General features: G+C 38.4%; 1 protein-coding gene across 1 annotated transcript; it reads right to left on the reverse strand.

Moving 5' to 3' along the window:
• Positions 1–3,771: 3,771 nt before the first annotated feature.
• Smp_098090 (hypothetical protein) lies at positions 3,772–10,590 on the reverse strand. The gene is made up of 5 exons (XM_018791682.1): positions 10,355–10,590; positions 5,388–5,730; positions 5,112–5,349; positions 4,901–5,078; positions 3,772–4,030 (listed from the first exon to the last, which is right to left on the reverse strand). The coding sequence occupies exons 2-5, from the start codon at positions 5,629–5,631 to the stop codon at positions 3,812–3,814; spliced, it is 879 nt and encodes a 292-aa protein (XP_018645197.1). The 5' UTR covers positions 5,632–5,730; positions 10,355–10,590; the 3' UTR covers positions 3,772–3,811.
• Between the last annotated feature and the right edge of the window lie 4,642 nt (positions 10,591–15,232).

Consider the following 15,232-nt stretch of genomic DNA (forward strand, 5'->3'; position numbering starts at 1 on the left):
AAACAAAGGAAATACAATAGAAAAGAGATAATTGTATTATTATTATATCAATCATAAGCAAATGCAGTGCATGAGGTATGCGTACATTAATTCCATAACCGCACAATATCAGTACAGAGAGACGAAATTGGGCGAGACTATAATTTATGGACAAGCCAATCAGAAGCGTTTGAGAGATTTCAAGGTCACGGCGCCAATTTCAGTACCTGGTGCTCATGTACGATCGGTTCATAGAGAATTATAGAAAAGACTTGACAATTAAGCGGCTACAACAAATGAAACTACTAAGAAGTTCCTGTATTTGTAATTGCGGGTATTAAATGACTTGTTGTAGACCTTGTGCAGACTACCGTGATGTTGTCCTTCGATGTAATATATGTTGAAGGAAAACGTTTGCCAGAATAGGAAATTTTATCGCTCGATCCAGATTGAGACTAAGGCATATTATAATAATTGCCGCGAACTGTATAATAAAAGCACTAGTAACATTGGTTGCAATAATCGCAGATGTTACTGAAGCTTCGGCTGTTCAGTGATATGACTATTGTAGGGACATATCCATAAAAAAAATGATAAATTTACACAACCGGAGTACAAACAAACAATAATGAAGCTATACGGTCGAGGCTGAAAGGGTTTTTGTGACCTTATCATGGCTCCAGAAACCAACTATTATAGAGCCATATGGATGAGTTCCTCTACCTTATGCATTACGATTTTGGAACCTTTGAATCTTTTTCTAACCTTGACAAGTTTATGGACCATATAAAAGAAGTGTATCCACTTTAATTATTTGGTTTTGTATAATACATTTTTACTCTATGCTGATTGTTTACTGATTGGCTAACATTTCTCAAGGTCATATTAGGTTCGTTCAAAAGTCGTCCATAAATTGTAGTCTCGCCACGAAATTGTCAAGACAAATGCTGGAAAAGTAGTAGTAATAGTATCAGAGGGGGCATAAGATTCGAATCGCTTAAAAATAGCTATTAAATATATTGACTTATCAGTAGTCGTTATTAATATTGTATAATATCCTGTGAATAATGTATATACGACGTTTTTCAGATTGTGTCATCAGTTCAGCTTAATCTAATTGAGGAAATAAGTGTATGCACCAAATTTTAAACCAACTTCTCTTTTCTATCTCACTGGTTAAACGAATCAGAACCCAGGAAGCACTGGATATCGATATTTCGTTCTAAGGAATCTGGTTATCGGAATCAAAACCTTTAGATAACATGTCGTTTTAGACCAATGGATTTGAGTCAATTATTCCATGCGTAATATAGTACAGTAAGCATCTAATGACATCCGTGAATAAAAGCTGTCTCAATTTTGATACAATTTTAACTGAGTACTGTAAATTACAGGAAAAATAAACATTGTATCATGCCTATATTGAATAGCCAGTGGATATTTATAGTATATAACCTAGGTCACACTTCTTGAGCACATACCTGATGCACAGTAGAAAAATGAATTATCGAATCCACGCATAGAACAGTTTACTAAAACTGGGACCACTCGGTGATTCCATATTTTCGGACAATATATGATGTCTTTGAATACTGGAATAAATCACTGGACACATGTGCTTTAGTAATAATTACATAACGTATAATGTCAATGTCAGTTATAATCAATATAGAGCCTAACACAAACACGCATTAGCCCAGGTTATTATATCATATCAGTACAGTGATTAAACATGCAAAGCAATAGTATTAGCGATCATGAAGAAAGATAAATGAACTGTTCGGAATTCGGTTTTGTTGGATCCGCCTTCTTTTATAGACCGAGATTATCAGGGGTCGGAATCAGTCATATAGCATTATGTTCAGTTCCCATTCCAGTTAGTATGTTTGAGTCATTGTCTATGTGTTGGCGATTCTTACTCTTTAACATATGAAATATGTTGAAAAAAAGGAAATTCGCTTTTGTATGAAATCAATGGCAGTGACCAAAAACTATAGTTGCGCGTCGCAATAATTTTATTCATACAATGGTTACAAACGAATAAAACGAAGTGGATTCATCTTAACCGGTAAATATTATCCAAAGTTATGTATAATTGAATCCGAATGCCTCTGTTTTGATTGAAAATAACGATTGGTTGGTGCTTAGATTCGGTTAGGTTCTTCAAAAATATCAGTCAGGTGTTAGACCCTACATTTCTTCCAACTGATCGTGATTATAAATACTAGAATATTAAGACTAAGTCAATTTGTATGCAGGAGTCGCATATTTGTCTTTTTATAAATCAGACTAATTAAGTTTAAAAGTACTGCATCTAAGTGTTATTTTGGAATTATGAAGATAATTCAGGGGAGGAAATTTACTTTTCAACGATATCATTTTCAAGTTTCCTGTCCATCAGTAGATTGGCTTACTTGCTTTCAATGGGCCACTGAACTACCCATATTTTGATTATCCAATCTTTAGAGGACCGATATTACGGTGACATATGAATATGCGTTACCGTCAAGATATTTGGTCTACACTACAATCTATTCGCTTGAAGTTAAATAGCACTAAGGATTGGACAACCTGACATTGGTAGTATTCAGTGGTCAATTAATTCAGAATGAATGTCTCATAAGCATGTAATGAGTGTCTGTAGTGTAGCGCATATGTATTTGGTGCCCCTTTGTACCAATATCTATGTATTCAAATAAATAAATGTCTATATAACGATAGACCACTATTAGGCTTATTTTTTAGCATTTTCGAATATCGACCCCTAAAACTATACTAAAGAAATATAAGAGTTGTTTAATGTCTAGCTAGGTTTTCTAATGGGTTCTCACTAACAGAGGCGGTGTCTATAAACATATTTAAAAAATCTGATCAACCGTTCACCAATTGTCTTCAGTGAGTTGATATCTCTACAACAAACGTGGTTGAACTCCACTGGTCATTAACACCGTTGGATGCCGGTTCAGTGGTCTATCGGTTAAGTGCTCTGGCGCGAGACTAGTAGATCCTGGGTTCGAATCTCGCGAGGCGGGATTGTGGATGCGCACTGCTGAGGAGTCCCATAATAGGACGAAAGGGCCGTCCAGGTTTTCCATGGTAGTCTAGCTTCAATTGACTCATGATTTCAACTATAAAAAATACTGAAATTTCCACAGAACCCTTTCTGATATTTAAAAAAGTGTTTTAATTTTTTAGAGATTTTAGAATACTATTCAACGGAACAAATACTGTTCAATGTGAATCAATCACAGAGTGCTTTACCTTATTTTCAACTAAACGAACTGACATCTACTAATCAATCTAAGGAAATTTGAAATTCCTGGTTGTAAATTTGACTTTTATGTAAAACAAGCACCAAATGAATTTAGGATATTACGACAAAATTCAGAGGTTGGCAGTTCCAATTTAATCTCTAACTCAAGGAGCATCATAGTACTTAATAATTCAAGCAAGTCAATTTACCGTACGATAATCTTGTATTTGCTATACACTGTTAAATATGCTAACTAATATACTAAGATACATCGAGTGATATCTAATTGATCTTATTTGGTTCCATGTTCATTATGAATGACATCAATGTACAAAGAAAAGAAAGATATTTCCTTTGAAATGACAGAAAAAAGAAAACCTCATACACTTTTTTTTCAACTCAAATTGATCTTTAAAATATAATTGGAAACAGATACAGAGTACAAAAAGTTGTACGAATGAATATATACGAAGTATGCGGCTTGTATCAAAATGTTGTACATATGAAACTATACTGGATTAAGTTATAGAGGGGGAGGGGTTAATGTAGAGGGGGGGAATTCATGAATCCAAATAATAATTATGCTTTATTATTAATGATTGCATTATCAAATATTCTATCAACATATTCAAGTGTTTTAATTTTTTCATACATTTCATTTAATGTTTGACGTACTTCTGGATGAATAGGAACAAGAGTTTTAGCATAATAAATATCTTGGGTATTGATTACTGGAATTTGATAAATATTTTCAAGGGATTGACGTAAACTATCAATTTCATGTACTTCACAATGAAACTAAAATTAGTTGAAGAGAAAAAAAGAAAAGAGAAGAAGATGCACACATACACACGAGAAAAAAACAAGTTTTATAAATAGTAAACAAATGAGGGCCCCCAAATGCTCTGGTACGGCCGAGAGTAGGGAGAGTCCGCTCTCACACGACCACGCGTATACAGCCTTTGCCAGGGAAGTTCTACTCATTGCCTTCTCGTGGCATTACTGTTGTTTACGAAATTGAGAGGACGTAAAGCGAATGTCCGGCGCTTTAACCAAGTTGGTGGATATGGAGGATCCACCTGGGGAAGTTGGAAAACCCTGATTCCAAACCAATAATGCACATGGGCTCCAGTGTCCTGAGGGAACAAATGGCATATGAATCAATCGTTAGTCACCGGCTACCATGGGACTGCATCTCCTCACGATGCTCCACTGCCATGTGGATCAGACCTTTAGGTTAAAGGCTCCGAGTGTGGCCCCCTAAGAAAACCACCTGTTTCGGTCTGGGCACCTGGGCAGTATCACAGCCCTCACACAAATCAAGGGACTTGTGTGTCGCATATTTATTCAGTTCCCCTTTGTACCAATATTTATATAATCTGAATTATAAACATTGGAAATGAGGTAATGGTATAGGATGAATAGAATACACTACAGAAGAAGGGAAAACGACTTAGTAATTTAATGTGATTTAGAGTAACGGACATCTTGTTGCCGAGAAAAATAATAAAACATAACAGGAAACCATAATTCACAGGAATATGCGCGACTATATAGTCACCTAAAATGAGTAGAGTTTGGTATATTTCATGAAAAAGAACGTCAAAAAAAAGGTATTTAACTTTCCAAATGGTATCATGCAAAACTAAAGACATATGGATCACTTACATGATAAGTTTGATCTTCACTAGAACTTAATTCAACTTCTTTCGCTCCGATTTCAATGCCCAAATTAGTTGCTGCATCTAAATCTGATAAATGCTTACTAGATTTAGCAGAGACAGTGACTAAACCAATATGATCGAAGAACTTGTTAGCCATATCACCAGAAAGAACAAGAGAGAAACTTAAATGAAATTAGAGTGAATGAATAAATTACCCATATTTTTTTACGATAGAACAGACACGTTGACGCTCAGAGGCAACGTGTTTAGCTCGACTTTCTACAATCACAAATAATCCACCTGGAGCTTTTATTTCAATTATATACGGTTCAATTTCATTATCCGTATTTAATTGTTTTTCCAAGGTAGAAAAGGGGACAGCTTTTGATTTAGCTTCAGCTAAAACTGCAGCTAATTTTGAGTTTTTCTTTGGATCACGAATTCCTCCGCCTTCTACAATTATTATCGAATAAGACTGATCTTTAACTAACCTCTAATTGCTCTCTGTACAGCCTTAACGTAGTACAGTGCATTTTGAGCTTTTTCACGATCACCAGCTTCTTTGATATGTTTCACATTTTGCCAATGAGCATGACCGGCAAATCGTTTTATTTGTGTCGAGAAAACATTAATCTTATTTACAAATAAATGAGTTGGAATTTGAAGGGTACGATCAACAGTGTATGTGGGCGATAATAATCGATGCACAAGTAGTCCAAATTTAAGTCTACTCATTTTATTTTAAGTAGAAAATCGATGTTTTAATGTGTGTTTTTTAATGAAGATAACAGAGAAGTCGAAAATAGTAACTCGATCAGTACAATGATAGTTGACCTGAAATGAAAGAAGAAGAGTGAAAGTTGCGGTAAATTAAGAATTATCTAAAATTGGTTACACAAAACACATCTAGATTTAAGTGATTTATTCTGATCAGCGTATTTTTCCTAACTAAGTTCCTTTCTACGGAATGGGATCGCTAACCTCACGCCCAAACCTCCTCATTTATCCAGGGTTCAAACCGGAAGCAACCTTCAGAAGGGATCCAGACGGAGCAATATTCAATCGACGAAACACATAATTAGTACTGTTTATAAAGTTATGAGTAGTTTCTAATGATCTACATAGAATAAACAGTAAACAATAATAGAAATACTGTCGATCTTTATTAGGTGGACAAAATGAGAGATACAAAGTTTGTATACTAATAAATACAAACGTCAAGACAGTGCTACTGCACAGAGCTGATAGTATCACAAACACCATCAAAATGATACGGTTAATGATAAAGTTTTTAACCAAGATACTCCAGATCTGTTGACCAAACACTGTTAACAACAACCTACTATGGCAGGGGAAAAACCAGCTTTAAGTTGGAGAGGATGCTGGACGTAAATAGGACACACACTGCAGCAATTCCAGAACTGCATCACAAAGCAAACCCTGACTTGAAATCCTCATGGCAAAAGGAAGAGACGCAGACCAAAGAATACATTGCACTAGAGGTAGACATCAAAAGAATAAATAAAACTCGGCAACAATTGGATTGGAAACGTAGGTACGAAATAGGCTGGAGATTGTTGATCAGTGGCCTGTACTCTACGAGGGGTGATAGGAGTAAATAAGTGACTTATACATCATGCGAGTTCAAGCGGTTGATCCTACACCCTTTGGGAAGGTTGAGTAAAAAGCACTCTTAGTATTATAGCTTCGGGGTGACAACCCCAATAATTAATTTCGAGATATTATACTGAGAATGGAGACCTCAATATTTTAGTATTGTTAAAAATCTCGTGTTTTGTTCACATATATTAGGAAACATTAGGTCTAAAAGTGTAGTAAGAACAAACAAGATTCAAAAAACCTGACTTGGCGTGGTTTACTTTAGAGTATAGTTACGGTTTTTCTGCCGCCTTTAATGCATCACAGGTGGTTGATGACTTACGATGTTCGGTAATACAACAGCCAGCACACACCACTGTGAATCTTTTAAAAATGTGTAAGATTTAGTTCAGTCAATAATTACAGTCTTCTCAATTGATTTTTCATCCAAGGACTTTAAGAAAATATGCACATGGGCTCCAATATCCTGAGAAAAAATGGTGTATGAACCAATTATTGGTGACCGGCTACCATGGAACTGCATCTCCTGACGTTGCTCCACTGCCTTGTGGATCAGATCTTTAGGTCAAAGGCTTCGAGTGTGGCTCCCTAAGAAAACCACCTGCTTCAGTCTGGGCACCCGAGCAGTATCCCAGCCCTCGTATATGTATTTGGTGTCTCCTTGTACCGATGTTTACGTGTTTAAACAAATAAAGAAAATATCATCTTTAGTGCATGACACATGGGAGCCGCTAGCAGGCAGATTTTAGGGTTGCAAGAAAATCCCTTTCATCATTCTTCCTGCACTAATTACTTGTTCTATCATAAAAAGTCATAATGACATTTAACACATATTGAATCTGAGATATTTGATGTTTATGCTGGTAGAACAGTATATCGATATGTGACGGTTTCAAACTGTGATACTAGGTCTAAATACATTGTAGGTACGGTAAGCCACAATCAACATCACTATAAGACATATTTTCGAACCAGTTTAGTTAGTTGGTCCAGCTCACGACCTGTATTGATAATTATTAACAAAAGTATGTCCACTATATTCATGTGAAAACGAAAACTCGAAAACTAATAGCTTAACTGACCCGAACGTCACGATAAGATTATTTCCCTAGTACTGGAAATCCACACAGCAAAGCAAAAACGACAGCACTTAACTAAAAGCCAACCTGCAGATATAATACACAGTTGTAAAACTTTAGCCTGGATGGAACAAATAAATAGGTCATAACAACAGACTAAGCAACCGTGAAAACCTCGAACGACTTAACTACCAAACTAAATGCTTTACATTCAATATTGTAAAGGTACAAAATATACTGTTCCTTTGGCGCACAGCAAGGAACTAATGCATTTAATAGATTAAATGACATTACCTCCACAGCTAGCGAACTAAGATATGAGGGAATTTAAAGTAACTAGAAACAGATGAACTTCATAACATGCGAAAACGGATCTACAAATCAGTCGACGCAAAATAAAGGTCAAGACGAATCATGTCCACCTAAGGAATTCTAGGCACTACTGAGATAGTAGTGCGGTTGTGAAAGATTTATGAAATGATGTTGTGATATAGAACCTGCATAAGACTGGAGTATGTCGATCGTTCACAACTCTCTGGTTGAAGTCCTAGAGATAGAGCAACACACTGACTTGAGACGTTATCAGACAGCTCACAATTGAAGTCGGTGGCGGTCATGCTGTATTTCTTTTACTTTCATGAAAGTGGGAGAGACTCCTTTAACCGGGAAAATCCTTTATGATTGTATTTTCCTTAACTGAACTGTTTCTTGTATTATTTTTTTAAGTAAACGGAATATACCCATAGAGACATAAAATACAAAATATTGGTTCAGTGAAGAATCCACTTTTCGGCGAATTCATTTTTAAAGCTGTACAACTGCAAATGTAAACTTATTTTTCAAAGTGATAATAAAATTTTTTAAACACGGCAACAGTGAAATAGAATAAGCAAAGGCATTAAAATGTTATCTTTTATCAAAGAAACTAATAAAAATTTTGTTGTTGAGAGCTTGAATATTCATTATGAAGATAGAGAGGGAAATTATAATTGGGAAAGGATTGCTCAGTATGATAAGATAAACTGTTGAAATTGAAATGAACTGTAATCAGAAAGATCATAGAAACAGAGACAAATCGGTCGAGGGCAAAAGGTCTATGAAGGGACTAAGAGGGAAGCAGATAGCTGTGAAGGAAAAAAATTAGGAAGAAAATTACGAGTGATTAAGATCATGGTAGAAAAAGAGGTGGTACAAGTTTCTTTTGGACACATAATTCTGGTTATTTCAAATGTATAGCGGACGCTTCTGCAATACTAAGATGGGATATAACTGTCTTTGGCAGAATCCACTTTGATTGAGAGACCTATGTTCACAAGGTTTTCGATTATTGAACTTATTCAGCCATTTTCACCTCTTTACAACCAAGCCGGATAATGTTCTCAAATTATTTCGGGCAAAATACGCATCAAGCGACCTATATGCCTGGCTGCACATGAAAAGGTAAATTGATAAACGCATATGGAGTTGATCAAATGAGATAATTTATCCTTAAGATTATTGGTTTCACAACTTCATCAGTCGATTTGCCATCCTTACCTAGTATTATTATTATTATTTAAACACATAAATATTGGTACAAGGAAGCACCAGATACATATGCGCCTCACAAATCTCATTCGATTTGTGTGTGAGAGCTGTGATACTGCCCAGGTGCCCAGACTGAAGCAGGTGGTTTTCTTAGGGGGCCACACCTGGAGCCTTTGACCGAAAGATCTGATTCACAAGGCGGTGGAGCATCGTGAGGAGATGCAATCCCATGGTAACCGGTGATCAACGATTGATTCGTACGCCATTTGTTCCTTCAGGATACTGGAGCCCATGTGCACCATTGGTTTGGAATCAGGGTTTCCCAACTCCCCTAGGTGGACTCACCTTGTCCACCAACCCGGTTAAAACGCCGGACATTCGCTTTTCGTCCTCTCAATTTCGTAAACAACACCCCCGCCACGAGAAGGCAGTGAGTAAGACTTCCCTAGCAGAGGCTATATATTCGCTGGCCATGTGAGAGCATTTGGAGGGGGAGAGCGGATTCTCCCCACTCTCGGCCATACCAGGGCATTTGGGGGCATCATTACCTAGTACCCGTTTCCTAACAACTGCATTACTTACTCGGTGGTTCCAGGATCCTTTTACAGTTCACTAATACATTCTACACTAAAGTAAGACGAATATTTGAATGAAAGTTAGTTACATGCAAGGTGAAACCTAGCACTAATGCGCTTAGGTTCAAGTTGCCAAACTGCAAATTAGCATACAGAAATGAGATGATTAAAATGAATATAGAAGTAGTAATGATCATAAGAGTGATGGTGAGAGAGATTAGTTATCAAAAAATGTGGTCTGGTTTGCCACCATTATGAATGTCGAGATATACTAAACGCCTATTCAGTCTGGTGTAGGCTACCCCATTTTAGGATCATAAAGAACTCAACAAAAATTATAACTAGATCATCATCAGGCTTTACTCTAATATACATGAATAATTATACGAAAATGTTAGACCAATCACAAGGCTATTTGAGTCAATAATCCCAATGAAATAGAATACGTCACCAAGCACAATAGTTAAAAGTACAAGTTGATAGTGGGAAGACAGGTGTACTGATAGTAGTGAGAATATTAAATTACGATAACAAAAGTCTGATCAATAGTTGAACATAGGAAATAGGTCTCCCCACTATCAACTTGTACTTTTAACTACTATGTTTGGTGATGTATTCTATTTCATTGTGATTATTGACTCAAAAATTATAACTCACAGTGACTTAAGATTTATCCCTGTAACCTATACACATGCAACAGCGAGCTAGTACTTTATTGTTTCCCAATAAGATTTGATGCACCATTCAGTGTACGCGTTGGGTGCATAATAAATGAGATTACAGAGCAGACGACATTTTAACCGATCAAGCAGTAAAAGTTCCGAATTTACTTTGTCTTCAGTAATAAGGATTTTAGGTTGGTGAACCTGTGTCAATCCTGACAGATTGCCTTCCAGTGAAGGTCCAGCTTCTCCTTGAAAATATTCACTGATGGGGCCGATACCAATTGTTCGGGCAAGGCATTCCAGTCATTGACCACTCGATGAGAAAAACGGGACCCCACTTTAGGTTTACTAGATCGCGGCTTGTGAACCTTCTTGCTATGACCTCGGAGATTATTAGTGCTGGAGGGAGCAAAAAGACAAGACACATTAACACCCAAATCATAATCAAAGATACGAAATGTAAGTATAAGGTCACCTCGCGTCCTACGATACGACAAGGTAAAGGGTTTAGGCGTTTTAAGCACTCATCGTAAGAGTCTAGAAAGACCCTTCACTAATTTCGCTCCCACACGCTGGACACACTCAAGTGAGTTAGTATCCTCTATCGAACATGGGCTAGCTGCTTGGATATTGCACTCTAAGTGTGGTCTTACATAAGTGGAATACAAAATTCGAAACATCTTGTCAAAGCATTTGAATGCTCAGTGAAGTGACCATGACGCGCGTTAACCTTTGGCAGCAGCTGTGTTGAAATGCGTAGTTGTTTTCAAGTCATGACTTATCATTACTTTTAAGTCTTTATGTTCTTGAACGCGTGAAAGAGATGTACCATCAATAGTATAATGGTTACTTCAGTCTTCAGTCTTCAGTCTTCAGTAATAAGGATAGTAGGTTGATGAACCTGTGTTAATCCTGACAGATTTCCTTCCAGTGAAGGTCCAGCTTCTTTTTGAAAATGTTCACTGATGGTGCTGATACCACTTGTTCTGGTAAAGCGTTCCAGTCATTGACCACTCGATGAGAAAAACGGGACCCCACCTTTAGTTTATTAGATCGCGGTTTCAGAACCTTCTTGCTATGACCCCGGAGATTATTAGTGCTGGAGGGAGCAAAAAGGTAAGACATATTAACACCCAGATCATAATTAAAGATACGAAATGCCAGTATAAGGTCACCTCGCGTCCTACGATAAGATAAGGGGAAAAGATTTAGACGTTTTAAACGCTCATCGTAAGGGAGTTTGGAAAGACCCTTTACTAATTTTGTCCCTACACGCTGGACACGCTCAAGCGATTTAGTATCCTTTATCAGACAAGGGCTAGCTGCTTGGATACAGTATTCTAAGTGTGGCCTTACATAGGTGGAATATAAAATTCGAAAAATATCCTCGTCAAAGCATTTAAATGCTCTGCGAAGCGACCATAGCGCGCGATAGCCTTTGGAAGCAACCGCACTGCAGTGCGTTGTAGTTTTTAAGTCGTGACTTATAATTACTCCTAAGTCTTTGTGCTCACGAACGCGTGGCAGAGATGTACCATTAATGGTATAGTGGTAACTAATATCGTGCCCGATGTGCATGAACACGCTCTTCCTAGAATTAACTTCCAGGCCCCAATCATGAGCCCACCTAACTAATTCGTCTAAATCTGCTTGTAGATAACAACGATCAGTCTCATTTCTTATTGTTCTCCAGATTTTAACATCATCCGCAAACAATAACGTCGACGACTTAAGTAATAAAGGTAGTTCATTAATATACAGAAGGAAAAGTAAAGGGCCCAAGATGGTGCCTTGGGGTACACCACTTTTGACCGGTTTCCATTCGGATAGAGTTCCATTGACTCTCACTCTCTGTCTGCGGTCACATAAGAAGCTTCCTATCCATTCCTGTATAGCACCTGTTATACCAAAGCTCGAGAGCTTTTGCATAAGACCTAAGTGTGAAACCTTATCAAACGCTTTGCTAAAATCTATAAATATCACGTCGACAGACTGGCCGTTGTCTAGGGCAGCTGTCCAATCCTCTCTCGCAATGAGTAAGTTAGTCAAGCATGAATGCTTGTTACGAAACCCATGTTGCTCGGGAGTTAACAGATTGTACGAATCAATGTGGCTCAGTAGCTTAGCCCGAATTAATTTTTCAAGTAACTTAACTACTATACTGGTCAGGCTAACAGGCCGGTAGTTAGATACTATCCGTCTCTGACCATCCTTAAATATAGGACTAACTATGGCGTCTTTCTAGTCTCTAGGTAGTTGAGCCTGTGAAAGGGACATGTTGAAGAGCATCGTGAGCGGTCTTGAGATAATGTCCGCAAGCGACGACAGCAAACGTGGGTGTAACCCATCGGGGCCCGGTATCTTACAAGGTTTTAGGTTAGTTATCAAAGGAAGAACTATATCCTCTGTCACGTGTAAAGGTCCTATGGCTGGTATCTCATTGTCAACGGGACAAGTAGTTGTAACACTACACGTAGAGTAGACTTCACTGAAATAGTTAGCAAATAACTCCGCTTTCGCCAGATCAGATTCAGCCAATAAAGCTGAATTTTCGCTTAACAGTAATGAGGGGATACCATCACTACGTTTCGTCCGCCTTTTAACGTACGAAAACAGTCGCTTCGGACAGGTACGGCTATCGTATGCCAACTGTCGTTCGTAAGCCGTGCGGGATTTAGCTATGGTCTTTTTACATATATTCCGGATTTTTTTATATTTGCACTTAAATGATGCCTGACCTGTTGACAAGAATAAGTCCCAGAAGTGTTTCCTACGCTTCAACAGCTTCCGGGTTTCCTTATTAATCCATGGAGGGCAATATGATAACTTACGTGCTGACCATGGGATAAACGGTTGAGTTACGGATTCGAACGTAGACTTAAACCTATTCCATGCATCATCAATCGATCCATCAGCATCGACCGACCAGTCAATTGAGATAGCATAGTCCCTGATTGCCGGAATATTAGCTCTCCAGATATTAGGACGGGGTGGAGCTGATGCAAAATCTATACCATGTATCCGGAACTTAAAGGAAAGTACGACATGGTCACTATTCACCAGTGGGGGAAGATGTTGAATGTCAACGATATCTTCACAGTGGTGTGTGAGGACAAGGTCTATCAATGACGGATTATGTTCCAAGTCTATATGCGTCGGCTTAACGATACATTGTACAAGTGCACATTGAATAATTGATGACAGAAGGACGCTATCGAAACCCCCACATGGAGCTCTGAGCTCTATCCAGTTTATATGGGGTGCATTGAAATCTCCAACGATGAGACAACATTCTGCTTTACTCCAAGAACAGACGTGTTTTAGGATAAAGTCGTCAGCGAGACAACACGGACTACGATATATTCCTCCTATCGTCACTAACCCGTTTCTAGACCTAATTGTACAACATACTACCTCACACGTACCACTTACATGCGCCTCCGATACGATCGAGTTAATGCGGAAGTGGTCCCTAATATATAATATTATGCCTCCTCCCTTGCGACTTCTAACTCTATCACTTCTGACACAGATGTAGCCTGAAATGACTGGAGAACAGTCTATATCTACAGTGAGCCAAGTTTCGGTGATAACAATTATATCCGGATTTAAGTCGTCTACCATCAAACTTAGTTCAGACATCTTATTCCGAAGACTACGAGCATTCGTATAACACACATTTAGGGTGTTTTTGGAGACATGCGTTCTACCCACACAGGTCTCGGAAGCATTGGCTTCCAAGACCTGACTACCCGAAAACCCTTAATCGTAAGGTTCGCTTCACCGTTTAGCCTTCGAGTTTTTAACTCTGTTAGGGCATTCTTCCACTTGATCCGATCCTCAAGTGGCCAGTCAGGTCGAATACGAATGTTTGAGTCACGAGTTTTGCGTGAGTTATTTAGTAATACGTCCCGTTCCTCAAAATTACCGAGTACTAATTTGAGGATCCTTCTCTGTTGGGTTTCGCCTCCAACATACTTACCAAGTCTGATGACTTTCGAGATATGTACCCCTGGGACCTCCTCTGGCAGTATATTTCTGATGAGAGATCCCACTAACTGCAGGTCGTGGGCATGTCTCTTAGTGGGATCAGTGTCTTTCGATTCTGCCAAGTTCCAGATGATTACACTAGGCACCTGTTTAACTGCCTTAAACGTCGTGTTCACGGCCTTTGACCGTGATGTCAGATCCTGCCGGTTAGCTACCGGCTTCTTGCTATTAGCTTTCTTTATGACAGTGTCATGTGGGTCAAGCGAGTTACTCCCAACAACATTTGGTGAAGTTAGACTATTTCCATCCACAACAGTATTAATTATTTCCTTACATTTGGACTTGAGCGGAGTTGCCTGATGCTCAGGACGTGAGTCCAACGATGACTTACCGACTATACGCGCGCTTTCTTTGGATGTTTTTCCGTCTCTTTTGCGTTTCCGCGTAATCCATTTGCCACTATTCTCAGCATCCAGATTGGAACTATTCTGGACGATAGTGGTTCTAGCCGGGTCCTCAGTCGCTGCTAAAGCGACTGGTCCCTCAGTACTTAATGGCATGGCTTTCATTGGTTGTATCGGAGTACAAATTTTTGCTTCATGTTGCGAAATTGGGTGTCTGGTACCTGCCATGGCAGCATTTACGACACTGATACAATCTTCATTATCAGTATCTATGTTGCCTGCACGGCCTACTTCGACCTTTTTAGCTAACGCTAGAAGGCTGATGGCTTCCTGAATGAGTAATGTCTTACTTGAGCAACAAAACATACAGAGCCAATGAGAATTTGGTTTCGAGCACCTTTTATAGGCAGCAGGGCTTAAGCGGGTGCACATTTTATGAAACCACTTCTTACAATCGTCACATTGCATCCCTTCTT

Source organism: Schistosoma mansoni (assembly GCF_000237925.1).
Source record: "Schistosoma mansoni, WGS project CABG00000000 data, chromosome 1 unplaced supercontig 0135, strain Puerto Rico, whole genome shotgun sequence".
Classification (NCBI taxonomy): domain Eukaryota; kingdom Metazoa; phylum Platyhelminthes; class Trematoda; order Strigeidida; family Schistosomatidae; genus Schistosoma; species Schistosoma mansoni.

Coding starts and splice junctions, on each gene's coding strand:
- Smp_098090 (XM_018791682.1), bottom strand. CDS start 5,631: ATGAGTAGACTTAAATTTGGACTACTTGTGCATCGATTATTATCGCCC. Junction 5,350..5,387: donor TGTACAGAGAGCAATTAGAG/GTTAGTTAAAGA, acceptor TAATAATTGTAG/AAGGCGGAGGAATTCGTGAT. Junction 4,031..4,900: donor GTGAAGATCAAACTTATCAT/GTAAGTGATCCA, acceptor AACTAATTTTAG/TTTCATTGTGAAGTACATGA.